Source organism: Eptatretus burgeri, chromosome 7, assembly GCF_056783735.1.
Source record: "Eptatretus burgeri isolate ZD-2024b chromosome 7, Ebu_testis_v1, whole genome shotgun sequence".
In the NCBI taxonomy this organism is placed as follows: Eukaryota; Metazoa; Chordata; class Myxini; order Myxiniformes; family Myxinidae; genus Eptatretus; species Eptatretus burgeri.
The window spans coordinates 1,800,278-1,814,948 of record NC_140967.1 but is presented as its reverse complement, the minus strand read 5'-3'; the positions used below and the strand labels follow the sequence as shown (position 1 = coordinate 1,814,948).

General features: G+C 46.0%; 1 protein-coding gene and 1 long non-coding RNA gene across 5 annotated transcripts in view; one reads left to right on the top strand and one right to left on the bottom strand.

Annotated features, from left to right (window-relative positions):
- Window positions 1-7,734, top strand: part of LOC147022549 (uncharacterized) — a 50,890-nt gene extending 43,156 nt beyond the window's left edge. Inside the window, exon 3 of the long non-coding RNA XR_015059780.1 lies at window positions 6,230-7,734. This is a non-coding gene — a long non-coding RNA (uncharacterized LOC147022549). The remainder of the gene's footprint in view (window positions 1-6,229) is intronic.
- CFAP61 (cilia and flagella associated protein 61) overlaps window positions 1-14,671 on the bottom strand; it is a 256,962-nt gene that overhangs the window by 88,346 nt on the left and 153,945 nt on the right. For 3 of the 4 annotated variants that reach the window (XM_085887234.1, XM_085887231.1, XM_085887233.1), the window contains one exon: window positions 10,665-10,796. In XM_085887234.1, the coding sequence (XP_085743360.1) occupies window positions 10,665-10,796 (132 nt within the window). The remainder of the gene's footprint in view (window positions 1-10,664; window positions 10,797-14,671) is intronic. The other variant, XM_085887232.1, reaches the window with a different exon arrangement.

Genomic DNA, 14,671 nt, shown 5'->3' with positions numbered 1-14,671 from the left:
GGAGTTCCTGCCAGTTGAGCCACGCTGCCCAGCCAGGAAATAGTGCGAGGGCACGAATGAAAATTTGAGGGCAAGGCCCAAATTTATAATTGACACCAACACAGGTGACAGGAATCATGGTTTGTAGAACCGATAGTTTTAAAATGTGATGGTTTTTGGAAAGCCCCGGGGTAGTTTCAGGTGTAATAAATGTGAGGGTAGATAGATGTACCCCTTCGCACCATCCATCCCTTCGCTCGTTGTCGGCCGCAGGATCCACCTTGGTAGATCGCTGAACTCTGAGGAGGCCATTCTGAGGCTTTGTTGGGCCTTGAGACAGGACGCTATTCTCTCCCTATTCCCCTCCAGAGAGGGAACATAGGGGTTGGGAGTAGGCAAGGTTGACAGGATAGTTAAGCCAGACAAAGACGATAAAGGCGGTTAGGGAGACAATTATAAAAGGGAAATAAAAAGAATAAAAATAAAGAGGGGCAAAATTTTGTTGTATGTGTGGAAAATTGAGGGAGTGGGTATGCACAGCGACAGGCAAAGGCGATAGAGTGGGGGGAGACAGTAGCCTCAGTCCGAGCCCGCCTTCAAAGCGGACAGCACCAACGCACTCCCTCCAGACCTGATGGAACCACACCAGAGGCCGGCCAGCTTCACCTGCCGGCCTGTTGTGCTGCAGCCGCCTGTTCTGCATGGACTTGCCTTGCCATGCCTCTTTTGCCTGCCGCTGCCATGACCCCATGCCTGCTCGCCCTTGTTTGTGTTTGCCCGTGTCCATCCATCGCCATGTGCGCCAGGACCATCCAGTTTTGCAAGGACTGCCCTGCAGGCAGCCCGTGCATCCATCATGCTCATTTGTGTTTTGCGACCATCTCCATCCATTCCCCTGCATCAATGAACATTGAAATGACTTTTACCTTCTCCCCTTTCACAGATCACAAGTCCTGGGCCATGGTTAAGTAATGGATAAGTTGAGTGAAAATTGTAAATACGTGGAATCCCACCTGGATGTTTGTTTTAGCGCCGGCAATTTTAGTTAAGTTGTCCGAATGAGTCTGAGAGTTTGTTTAGTTAGTTACGCAGCGCATTAGGTTATTTATTTTTGTGACACGTAAAAAGAAATGTCACACTCAGGGATCCGAAGGTAGAACGTACGAGGGGAAAACTTCCACATGCTGGTCACACGAAAATTTGACGACTCGGGACGAGTCTGTAAAAAGGGGAGGGGATAGTGTTGCGAATTTGGAATTCGATTGCACACAACATACAGGTTCCTTTCGTCAGCTATGTCGATAAGTGCTTGTTCCCAAGTAGCTCATCTTCCATTGTTTAAATGTTCAGAAATCGATTAGATGTGCTGCGGATCGATTTAATAGTTGGGGAACGAACAATAGAGACATCCCTCCCCTTCTTCTCCGAAGAGCAAGAAGAACCCTGCCGTCCCGTGACTCATGATGTCAACAACTCCCTCCCACCCGTGGCTTAGCGGGGGATGGAGCACGAGGGCATGAGTCATGAGTCACGCCGGGAGTGGGGGGAGGGCGGAAGAGGATAAGGAAGAGATCTTGTCTTTGTTGGTGTTGGGGCAGAGTTCGTGGGGCAGAGTTGGAGAAGGGAGTAGAGAGTAGCCTTTCAGAGACCTTTGGGTCCTGTTTGGCTTGGGTTAGGGTTGAGGCCTTTGGAAGCTTTTTGCTTTGGCTGGCTTCGTGAGCTTCGGCTGAGGCATGACTCGGGAGGAGGCTTTTTGGAGGCTTTTTGCTTTGATGGTTTCATGAGCTTCGGCTTCTGCTTGGCTCGGGAGAGCTTTTTGTTTCAAGCTGCCCTGTTTGGAAGGAAGTTAAGCCGGTCGCTCGGCTCGAGCTGCGAGTGGTGGCTTCTTCTTCTCGGTTCGTGGAGCTCTTTGTTCTCCATTTTGGTTCCCGGCTTGGTTCGACTCATCGACCTCTTCGTGGAGGTGGTTCTTCGGGAAAGCGACGCATCGACGGGAAGGTTCGGTGCCTCGTCTCACCAGCACGTGTTGATAAGTGCGGGAGGATTCACGGGAGATCGGGAAGGATTGAGGCTCGGCGATTGGATCCAGCTCGCTCTCGCTGGAGCCCGGGTCCAAACAACTTGAAGACCACACGAGGTGGAGAGGTTCGAGATAGGATCTGGGTTTCAGCTCACCTGTCCTCCGAGCTGGAGCTCGTTATTAAAGGCCTCTGCCACCATTTCTTGGGTGTGTGTGTGTGTGTGCGTACGTGTGTCCGTGGGCCCGTCTAATAAGTAGGAACTGCTGTTAAGTGCAAGTGACTGTACATAATAAGTAGACGGTTGTAGTTCTTTTGTCGTGCTTTTGTTGCTTGTTTAATTGCATACATGTTTTGCCTTGTTTAATTGCATACGTGCTTTATTATAATAAATGTCCTTGTGTGAATGTAAACCTGTTCGTTGCGTCCATTCCCTCATCGAACTGCCCCATCTTGCACTCGGAATATAGTTGGTTTTTAAAATAGCCGATAAATAGAATCGGGTCCGGCGAGGTCTGGCGATAATACCCACTCGGTTATCCCAGAATGGAACGGACCGCTGAAGCGGTTCGTGTCCAAGCAGGCCTTCGCCGAGGTACGGTCCCTCGGTAGGTTACCCGCGCGGGTACTTAGGTATATCGATATTCGGCGATTGACCCTATTTTGCACAGGTAGAATATGGACTGGGCCGTGGTGGGATTAAAAACCCACCCGTGACTGGTTTCTGGCGTTGTTCCAGAAAGTCACGACTGGATTGTCCGTTCGGTGGGCGAAGCGACCGCTATTGGTTTGACGCGGTCGTTCGCACGCCGGCCGGCAGAAATCTACAACAATATGTATATAAATGTGGCTTGTAGCATGGTATTGTGTATACTGTGGTCCTAAATGAGGAGAAAGCTTAGAAATTGAACCCAGTTTTAATAAGATAAACAATCTTAATGTTATATAATAGCCAAATGTCTGTGCTTTCAGAAAATGTATACTTAGCTATGGGTCCGATGGATATAGTTGCTTACAAAGTATGTTTTTTTATCCAAACATCGGCTATTTTTTCCATTTTTATTGCTCATTTTTTAGAAATGGGTTCCATGTATGATTGAATATGTTGTCCACAATTGTTGAAAATGAATTTTTTGTTTGATATATATCATTATACATAAGTATAGAACAATTCCTCGAAACAGTACATTTCTTATGACCTTCTGCATATCTTAGCACCTTCAAATGTGTAAAATCTCAGATTTTGCAAAATTTCCCCCAGTCATAGTGAAGCTTACAAAATCTTATTCCAGAAATTTGAAATGCATCTGATAGAACATCTTAAATAGCAATTTACTTCTGCATAAAGTGATGATTTAAAATGGCAAGTTTCAACATGGATCATTACGACATACCAGTTTTTTGGTTCACTTCCATGATTGGGTCAAAAATGTTAGGAAGTACGTAACAAATTGCATTTACCAAGCTGCTACAAAATTACTGGTTGCGATAAGCTTGATTTTATAACCATAGAATAAGTTTACCAAGATGGCCCTATGATATAAAAATCAATACCAAAGGCCAGTTTGGGTTCAGTACACAGAACATCAAAGGTCGTTAGGAAGTCTGTAACGTTTTAAAGAAATCTGCACTTTTAATCCTAAGATGTTAGTTTGGTTCATCACAGCATGTATTTCTATGGTTAAGTTTATGTGCATATATATTTATGACCTGAATGAACACTGATCAATTTGTTAATTTCATATGACCTTGACCTCTTTGCTCAAGGTCAAATATCAGGTAAACCAAATATTCTCCATATATGTGGTTTCCAATTCGTGTATAATACATATCTAAGCCATCAGACCAATTTTAGAATGATATGAGTGGTTCCTTGATACAGATAATTGATAACCAACTTTGACCCTGTCAGAGTAATAGAAAGAGGAAGAATTAAGCTCTGCTCAAATAGATCCTGAATCCACATGATGTTGGCTAACAAATGATATGCAAAACTTAATCATACAATGACTTTCATTTTTTGGTCCCCCATGTCCTAAATGTGTACATAATACCTTGCTACAAGCCATGTGTATATATATATATATATATATATATATATATATATATATATATATATATATATATATATATATATATATATATATATATATCTTCTTCTTTCGGCTGCTCCCGTTAGGGGTCGCCACAGTGGATCATCCGTATGATCCGCATCGTGATTTGGCACATGTTTTACTCCGGATGCCCTTCCTGACGCAACCCTGGTCGCCTCTTACGACACAGGGATATGGTACAGCTATTTTAACCGGGGTATACACCGGCCCAGTACACTGCTACTCATTTCGCCGACCTCGGAAGGATGACAGGCTGAGTCAACCCCCTGGTGTATTAATTCAGTGGCCCAACGGGGCTTGAACTCAGGACCTTTTGGATCCCAAGCTGCTGCCCTAACCACTGCGCCAACACCAGGCATATATATATATATATATATATATATATATATATATATATATATATATATATATATGTATGTATATATGTGTATATATATGTATATGTATATATATGTATATATATATATATATATATATATATATATATATATATATATATATATACATATATATATACATATATATATTTAAGGATACGGGGTTCGGGGAGTGCTTTGGACGAGTGCGTCAATCACTGTCCGTAACCACTTTGGGTTTTCGCACTCTACTCTCGACAGCCAAATGTTACAGATTTGGCACCACCCTGACCACCGCCGTCTCCGGGGTTATAACGCTGGCTGGTTCGGCACAGGCCTCGGGTCACGCGTCTCGAATTGCGATACCAACGTGCCACTGGACCTTACCAGTTGGGGAAATAGACCCCGGTTACTGACTGGTTTTGTCAGAGACCGAGCGAATTCTGCCAGTCTGTAACCATTTTGGTCGTTATATCGAAATTGAGCGGATCGTTCGGCGCGGCACGAATTAATTCAAAGCGGCAACTTCATACGAATCAGACAAATTTATTGGGGACACATCGGGGAAACACAACACAAGCAAAGCATTCACGACAATGTTATAATTAATCTATTACCCGTTCTTAACTCGGGAGCTACGGATTACGGGTTTCGACAGGAACTCTAACGAGATAAACCTTAAACGACATGCAGACAAGACATGGACAGCATGCAGACAAGACACAGAGTACTTGGTGATGTTTCCTGGACCCAGAGGAAAAGTGTCAAAGGCACGAATGTGGCTCGTGACAAGCTGATATCCACGGATTCGAGCACCAAAGCTCAAACATGCCGCGTGGCAAAATGGCGCTCGTCCTCCTTCTCCCGGCACCGCTTGCGCACGCCCTCCCCAGTGCGTTCTGACCTCACATAAGGTCGTCGGCACAAGTCCGTCAGATCGATGGTGGGTTTCAGCTGGTTTCTCACAAGGTCCAGTATACAAGTCCAGGCCTGGCCTGTTCACCAGACCTGGCCAAATTGAGGTGTTGGGCTTCGCAGGCTGGGTCCATGGGATTCCAAGACGTCGGCGAGCCATGAGGTGAGTAGGGACAGTCAGAGGCTCAGTCACTGGACTCCGGATGAACCTGTCGATGTGCTCATCACGAAAGCCGATCGCACCCCACCTCGGCGCTCAGTTTCACCACTGCCGATTGCAGACTCGGCGCGCTCAGATTCAGTTTCTCTCCCGGCAGATTCACCCTGCCTTTCCTTTTCTCGCTCATCTGGAAGCCCACTGGCTCCTCTCTTCAGTTTTACTTCTTTCTCTTGGCCAATCGCCCTCTCAGAGCTGGGCGGGGACTATTGTCCGGAGAGAGGAAGGAAGAAGAAGAACCTCTCGGTCCACCACCACTGTACGAACAATAAACAACCTCTTACACCTCCCGACACACATGTAGCGTCCATTTACCGAACAACCTGGCTAAACATGCATTTAATGGGGGATCTGGGCTAATCCTATATTTAGTAACACACTAAGGGCCATTTCCGCAACAATATATTTCATGAAATTTTTCAGTCTTTCCAAGAGTGGACATTTTCATGGTATTGCTGCAGGTGGGCATGTGCCTCTTCATTGTTGAGATGTATCAGTAGTTATAATAATGCACGTATACATGGGTGCACTGGAGCATGTTTAAGCAGTCATGTGTCCCACCCATGTTCTGAGGCTGTGCTGTGTTGTGTTGTGCCTGTGTCTGAATTAAACCTGTTGTTTGCACTTCAGAGCCTTCATCCCTGTCCAATGAGTACATGACAGTGGTGACGAGGATTTCTTCGTGCATCGGCACATTGCGTGAATACGCAGTGGGGCACGATTGGGAAGATGAGACCAATCGTCTGAAGCAGTACTTCGTGGCAAACAAAATGGACACCGATGAGGACGCTGAAAGGCGGCGAGCTGTATTACTGACCGAATGCGGCGCCCCGACGTACAGCCCCATCAAAGATCTTCTTGCCCAAGCCAAACCTTCTGACAAGTCATATGAAGAGCTCATCAATCTCGTGAAAAGACATGATCACCCTAAACCGGGTAAGATGGTCTCGAGATATAAATTTTATACCCACCATCATCAAGATGGTCAGTCACCATCCGAGTTTGTGGCTGATTTACACCGACTCGCCGAACATTGTGAGTTTCCAGATAAACTCAAAGAGATGTTACGTGATTTTGTTATGATCAGCATCAATGACGACTCAATTCTGCAGAAACTCCTTCCTGAATCCGACCCCAATTTGACGAAAGTCATGGCAATAGCCACTGTGTGTATGCAAACTGCAGAGAGTCGACGTGTGATCTCTAATAAGTCAAAAGTTATTCAGCAGGACCCATCGGTTCACAAGGTCACCTTTGGCTGCAAGCAAAAGTGTTTCAGCAAGCCACCAAATTCATCTCCACCTCCTGACATTTCTGAATCTACTCGGAAGGTTGGGGTAACTTGTTGGCATTGTGGTGGTAACCATCAAGCTTGCCAATGTCGGTACAGGAATTATACCTGTGACAACTGTGGTAAGTGGGGACAATTGAAGTGTCATTGTTCTCGATCCAAGTCGAAGTTCTAACTTGTCTCCTGCTTATCACATTGGGGTGAACCCTGATACAGCGGACAAAGGTCACAGAGCACAGCCTGCACCTATCATTCCAAACCTCAAAGCAGAGGGAACAGTGCACATTTGTGGGCACTACAAAACAATGATCAACCGCTATTCAAAGCTAGATGGCTCCCCTTTGCCCAAAGCAGAGAATCTGTTCACCACTCCCATGGGTGGCAAGACATTCACTAAGCTTGACTTGACCAATGCCTATGCTCAAATGGAACTGGATGATGATTCCAAGCCCTATACATGCATCAACACTCATCGAGGACTCGACATGGACAACAGATGCCCATTTGGCATACGCTCTGCTTCACCAATCTTCTAACACAAGATGGAGACATCATTGAAAACTCTACCAAAGACAGTCATCTTCCAGGCCAACATACTAGTGACTGGCAAGTCACAACATGAACACCTTAAGAACTGAAACGAAGTCCTCAATAGGCTGTCACAAGTTAGGTTACGCTGTGCTGCCCCTTTAAGAAATAAAGTGCTGCTCTTTTCTCTATCGCTCTGTTCTTATAATTTCTATTCCATTTTCTAATCTTGGGAGAATCTCAGAAAACATGACCTCACAACCTTTTCTTTCAGCTGCTTACCCAATATCCTCTACATATTTTTGAAAACCTCCGAATAAACTTTCCTGACATCATTTGCTCCTGTGTGTACCAGAACCAATATCTTCCTACCGCGACCGGATACGATGATCGTCGCGATGCTCAAGTAGAAAGAGAGGCATTATCGTGTATCTGAGACACCTTAAAGATGCACCAATATGTTTTTGAAAGACATGTTACCATTGAGACTGATCACAAATCTTTGTTAGGTCTCCTGGAAGAAACCAGAGCCATTCTGCCCACATCATCAGGTCGTGTATAACGTTTGGCGTTGACCCTTACCGGTTATGACTATTCATTGGTTTACCGCATGGGTAAGGAAACGTACTGTGCCGACATGCTCAGTCGCTTGCCGCTTCCCGTAGCCATCCCTGAACCTCCACAATCTGGCGATATCATTCATCTCATGGCTAACGTCACGTCATTCATGATGAGGCACCCATAACTGCTAAGCAGATTGCTTGTGCTACCAATAGCAATACAGATTTGTCAAATTAAACGCTGTGTTATGTCAGGAAATTGGGCATCACCACCGAAAGGGGTGAAACTGTACATCATCCAGAAGGATGGGCTCTCTATTGATGCAGACTGCCTGCTTTAGGGTAGCCAAGTGATAATTCCACCGAAAGTCTGTGGGAAAATTACCAGTGAACTCCACAATGCTCATCCAGGCATAGTCACCATGAAAACTTTTGCCCGAGCCCATGTTTGGTGGCCTGGTTTGGACGGTGACATTGAGTCCAGTGCATGCAATTGTTGCACTTGTTAAGCCCATGCCAAGACACTGCCACAGTCTCCATTGGCCATGTGGTCATGGCCATCAAGACCATGGTCCAGACTACACATCGACCCATGCTGGTCCATTTCAAGAGAGACTTTTCCTTATCATCGTTGATTCCCACTCCAAATGAGTTGAAGCTCTCGTGGTGCCATCCTCATCCTCTGCTGTAACAATTGAAGCTCTACGTACCATGTTCGCGCAACATGGTATTCCAAACTCCATTGTATCCAATAAAGGATTGTCATTTACGAGTTCAGAGTTTCAGAACTTATGTAAAATGAATGGCATTAAGCACTACACATCTGCCCCCGACAAACCCGCCAGTAATGGTCAAGCCAAATGTGCTGTTGAGATCATCAAGAATGGTCTCAGCTGCGTCAAGGAAGGCTCCATTCAATCTCGTCTTGCTCAACTACCGCACCAGACCACATCAAACCATCGGTCGCTCACCTGCCAAGCTACTGATGGGTCGTGAATTAACAACACGGTTATCATTGGTGTACCCGGATGTAACGGTCTACGTCGAGAATAAGTATCAACAGAAACGTAATCACGATCAAACGTCTGTGTACCGCAACTTCCAGATCAACGGTTCTGCATATGTGTTGAAATCCGGATGTGGAACCAAGTGGTTACCTGGCATCATTATCGATAACATCGGTGAAATGATGTTTCTTGTGACATTGTGTGATGGTAGATGTATGCGTAAACATGTTGACCAACTCAAGTTACGTCATGGGGAGCCAAACAATGAACCGGCGCAAGTGCCTTTGTCACCGACTCCTGTATCAACACCACCTGCGTTTGAAACTGAGGTGTTTCCTCATGAAAGCTTTTCACCCATCAATGTACCTGAACTCCTTCCCGACCCTGAATCCCTTATTGAGAAACCCACAGCAGTCGCAAGCAAGGAGAGCCCTTCACTAGCCTTGAGAATATCAGCTCGTGTCTGTAAGCCCCCTGAGCGTCTTGATTTGTGAAAGAGGGGGGGTGAAAAGTGGGGGGGGTGACAAACAGGCAAGCAGGACGACAAATATAGACCATGGCGAAGGCAGGAATTGGGAGAATGCAGGACATGATCAGGCAGGCAGGATGATGAAGCAGGGAGACGAGCAGAGCACGCAATACTTCTTGCTCAGGTGAGGAAACTTTTTCCTTTCTCCTCTTTCACTGCGAACCCAACTCTCCTTGGCCCTCTCTCTCAAACCCAGAAACTCTGCCCTTCTCTCTCATGTCTCCTTCCTTGGCATCTCACCCAGGGGACATTCCAAGAGGATGTACGGATGAGTGCCTAAACCTTCAACCGTATTTAATTACTACGACGCCCCATCCTCTGTATGATGCACATTTAAACAAGACAATCCTTCAGTTACATTTCCTACTTAATTACATCGACATTGGCTAACTACTTGTACACGGACCACACCACTCTGTACATTTCTATCTGTTCTCAGGTGGTATGTAACAATATATAACGTGGTGAAGAAGAAGAACATGTGTAGCATTTATGAAGGAGACACAAGGGTTCTGTAAATGATTTTTTTTGTTTTTAATAAGTGTTTATATTTAATGCAGATTCAGTTTGGAGAAGAGAGCAGAGGGGAATGAAGAACCAGGAGCAGAAGGAAATTCAAAGGAAATCGAATCGTTTTGGAGTGAAATACAAAGTTTGTTTGTTTGTTTTGATGTGTTTTTTAAACGAGGAGAGGAATAGTATTGAGGATAGTGTTGAGGAAAAGCAAAAGAAGATACCCTTTCTATCGGAGGGAAAGAAGCCTTGACAACACAAATGAATTGCACAAAACAACGAATGAATGAACATGAAATATTGCACGGGATAAAACAGCAACACTTGGACGAATGACACAACATTGAACCCGACGAATCTGAATCCGGTTCGAATCTTTGCTTTGCTGATGGCATCTTAGCTTTGATTCTTATCATGCAGTTAGGCCTGTTTTGTAACTTTGGGCCCTCATTCTCAGGTATTCCAAGCACAACATGCAGCACGTCTCTCTGCATTCCTCTTTTAACTCAGATCTCTCCAATGGCCTGAAGGTCATTTAGCAACAGCCTGTTGTTAGCAGTTGCTTTCAGTGAATCACATCATTATGTTAGTAAAGGGTACAATATGTTCATGTGAACGAATGTTGATGGCTGCCCACCTGCTTCGTTATGATGTTAGCCAATGGTGCCAATGCGCCGAGCTCCTGCAGTGGGTAGCACACTTGCCGCCGAGGGCGTACAGGCACTAAGCTGTGCAGTACAGAGCTCAAAGTGTGCCTCATGTTTCCCTGCTGGGATGACATGGGTAAAAATTCCAAGCATTAAAGGGTTGTAAGTATGCTGTTTAAATCAACAGTGTACATCTTTCTTACCATAATGGAGCAAACGAGGACGTCACCGAAGCTCCAAACTTGTCATGCGGTGAAAGTAGCACTCACTACCTATATTGGTAGCTGGTACAACAAATCATCTTCCTTTTAATTATGACTAGCAGGAGTACCCACAACTTGTGCAGAAAGAATTTGGAGTTGAGAAAACGAGAGCCACGTACAATGTATCATTCCAATTAATTAATCACATATCATTTCGCAGGCAATACTATAATAATAATAATGTAATGATTAATACAAGAAAAACAACATCTAATATATAAAGCTGAGTTGGTGCCTGTGGGTGTGTTGGTGTGTGGCTCTGTCTGTCTGTCGGTGTCTGTGGGTCGTAAGCGTCACCGATGCTGCAGGCCATGCCTTCCCCTCCAGCCATCTAGAAATTGCCGCCATCTTTTTCACTTCACATATCTCAAGCCTCTGATTGTTTAAAGGCCTCTAATGTACATTTGAAGACTGAACAATGTGTCTTCTATCGTTAAATGAAGGTACCGTTTCGAGGAAACAAAGGTACATTTTGATTACAACTCAAACGATGTAATGCATGTTTCATTCACATCGATCATGGCAGCGGGCTAATATAGACTGCCCAGTGAAGGTTCGTTGTCATGATGTGGAGGAGAGAAAATAGAGGTCTTTCATTCAAAAAGAAAAAACAAACAAACTTGGTTTTAGCCCAACTTTTCAAGCATTATAAGCAAACTGGTGGACGTGGAATATTATGTGAAGGAAATAAACATTAAAATGGGCTTTGTTGTGAAATACCTGCTTACGTAATTAAATTAGTCAGGAGGCCGGGGAAATTCCAGAGAGATATTTATTATATTCATGTACACTTTAAACAAGTGAAGTACACGTACACTTTAAAGTTATATGAAATGTCCATGCACACTTTCATACACTCAACATCACCTCTGAGTTTATGTACATTTTAAAACTGAACAAGGTACGTTTTCAGTACAACGAAAATCGTCATGATTAATATTTGAAGTCTTTAATTTTAAGAAAAATCTCCTTTTGTCGGTGTTTTGTATGTACTGTATGCTGTTGAGATGTCCAGGGGTGTGTTTAGTTACCAAGCAGTTCGCTAGTGCTTGCCAAGCCAACCATTCCTTATCAACGGTTTCTGATGGAGTGCTTGCTTGATGCTATAGCTACTTGGCGAGCGCTCGCCAAGGAACTTGAATCTGAACACAAGCAAGTGCACTTGGCAACTAACGGAGGGAGGAGGTGGGGTGGGAGTCCGGAGGGACTGTAGGAGGAAGAGGAATGGGTGGGGTGGGAGGAGGGAGTGGAAGAGTTGGGTTAGGAGGCAGTGGAAGAGGTGCGGTGGGAGTCCAGAGGGACTGGGATAGGAGGAGGCGGGGAAGAGGTGGGGTAGGAGGAGGCAGTGGAAGGGGTGGGGTGGGAGGAGCCAGGGGAAGAGGTGGGAGGAGAAATGGCTGGGGTGGAAGGAGGGAGGGGAAGGAGTAGTAGGAGGAGGCAGTGGAAGGGGTGGGGTGGGAGTATGGAGGGACTGGGGTGGGAGGAGGAAGGGGAAGGGGCGAGTAGGTGGAGGCAATGGAAGGGGTGAGGTGAGAGTATGGAGGGACTGGGGTGGGAGGAGGAAGGGATGGGGTGGGAGGAGGCAGGGGAAGAGGTGGGGTGGGAGTCCAGAGGGACTGGGGTGGGACTCATGGGAGGAGGAAGGGATTGGGTGGGAGGAGGCAGGGAATAGAGTGGGAGGAGGAATGGGTGGGGTGGGAGGAGGGAGGGGAAGGGGGAGTAGGAGGAGGCAGTGGAAGGGGTGGGGTGGGAGTATGGAGGGACTGGGGTGGGAGGAGGAAGGGGAAGGGGGAGTAGGTGGAGGCAATGGAATGGGTGAGGTGAGAGTATGGAGGGACTGGGGTGGGAGGAGGAAGGCATGGGGTGGGAGGAGGAAGGGATGGGGTGGGAGGAGGAAGGGATGGGGTGGGAGGAGGCATGGGAAGGGGTAGGGGGGGTAGTCCAGAGGGACTAGAGTGGGAGGAGGAAAAGGTGGGGTGGGAGGAGGAAAAGGTGTTGCATGGCAATGCCAGGTACCCCTTCCAGTTGAATATAAAAAAAATCAGGCAAAACAGAGAATAATACTGCTGCAGATCCAGAGTTCGAGACTTGCCATGAGGGGAAGCACTTGTGTCCCTCCCAAACGCTCGGCCTGAGGCCACTGGGCACAGATAACTCCGCGCACTGGCAGGTTGCTATGCAACCACAAATGCCTATTGGCACGGCCAATCCGGGCAGGGTTACTCTACTTCGCGTGATACCTTACCTGTGGACGGCCGGCTAATTAGGGTCACGAGCCCTCAGCACACACTTGGATTACTGCCGAGCGTTACAGTTAGTGTGTGCTGGCTGACAAAGCAAATTATTGAGGTAATATTGGTCAACCAATCAAAGCAAAAAGGACAACCAGTCCAACCATACTTATGCACCATCAGACCAATAAAGGAAAAGACAACCGAGCCAGATTGGAAATAACAAACAATTATTTATTACAAATACACAAGCAAACAATCATTTAAAAGCAAGGATTTATAAGCAAGAAAGCAAAAAGGCACATAAGAGCAGATTTAAAAATAACACGTATTCCTCTCCATTCTTATTTACACAAAAGACTTTTCCACCATTCACTCAGGTAAGAAGAATAACACAAGAAGAACTTGAAAATAAAATAAAATTGACGTATGGAGAAAAGGAACGCAGTCTTTCCTTCTCTCTCTCACCTCACATAAATATACAAGAGAATGCGGAGGAAAAATGGATGGGGAAGATGGGCAGTGGCGATGTGACACGATGGGGACATGCAGCTGCATCCGAGAGATGCACAGACCCAGTAGGTGAGTCCTCTCCGACGTCCTAGATATGCGACTCGATATGTGACTCGCCCTCCTCTGCCTCAACTTCTGGTGCCCAGGCCCAGTAGGTGAGTTCTCTCAACGTCCCAGATATGCGAGCTATATAGGCAACGCACCCTCCTCTGCCTCAGATTCTTCCTCCTCAGGCCCCCGTCGATGAGGTGCCACCGTTCACCCTCCTCGTCCTTCGTGGCTGACAGGACCGAGAGGGCAGGATGATGCTTGTGGAAAGAGTGTTCTTTTTCCACACAAGCCTGACAACACCTGCTCGTGAAACCTTCCTTCCTTTACCCTCACACACTTTTTTTCCTTCCCTCACGAGCCTTCTCAATCTTTGAGTCTTCTGCTCATGAGCTCTTTTCGTCCTGGCTCGTGCGAGCTTGTTCCGTTCGCTTCTGCTTTTCTGCTTCTCTCAGCGTTTCCGTAGACAGATTGGAAGTAACAACAAACAATTGTTTATTACAAACACACAAGCAAGCAATCTGCTTCTTAAAGCAATGATTTATACAGTTGGGTGCTAGATATGGATGGCCGGTGGTTCACAAGGAGCTCCTTCGCCCTTTGATCATCACCCCCTCTGCTATCCACCTTACCTCCAAGCTTTGTGTCATCTGCAAATTTAGAAATCCTCCTCTTCACCCCACTATGCAAATCATTGATGTAAATAATGAATAGTAATGGTCCGAGTACTGATCCCTGAGGTACTCCACTCCTTACATCCTCCCAGCAAGACATCCTCCCACTCACAGCCACACTTTACTTCCTATCACAAAGCCAGTATGCAATCCAATTAGCTACCTGACCAGCCACTCCACAAGCCCTCACCTTGGCTAACAACCTCTGATGTGGTACCTTATCAAATGCCTTCTTAAATCTAGATATACTATGTCCACTGCCGTTCCC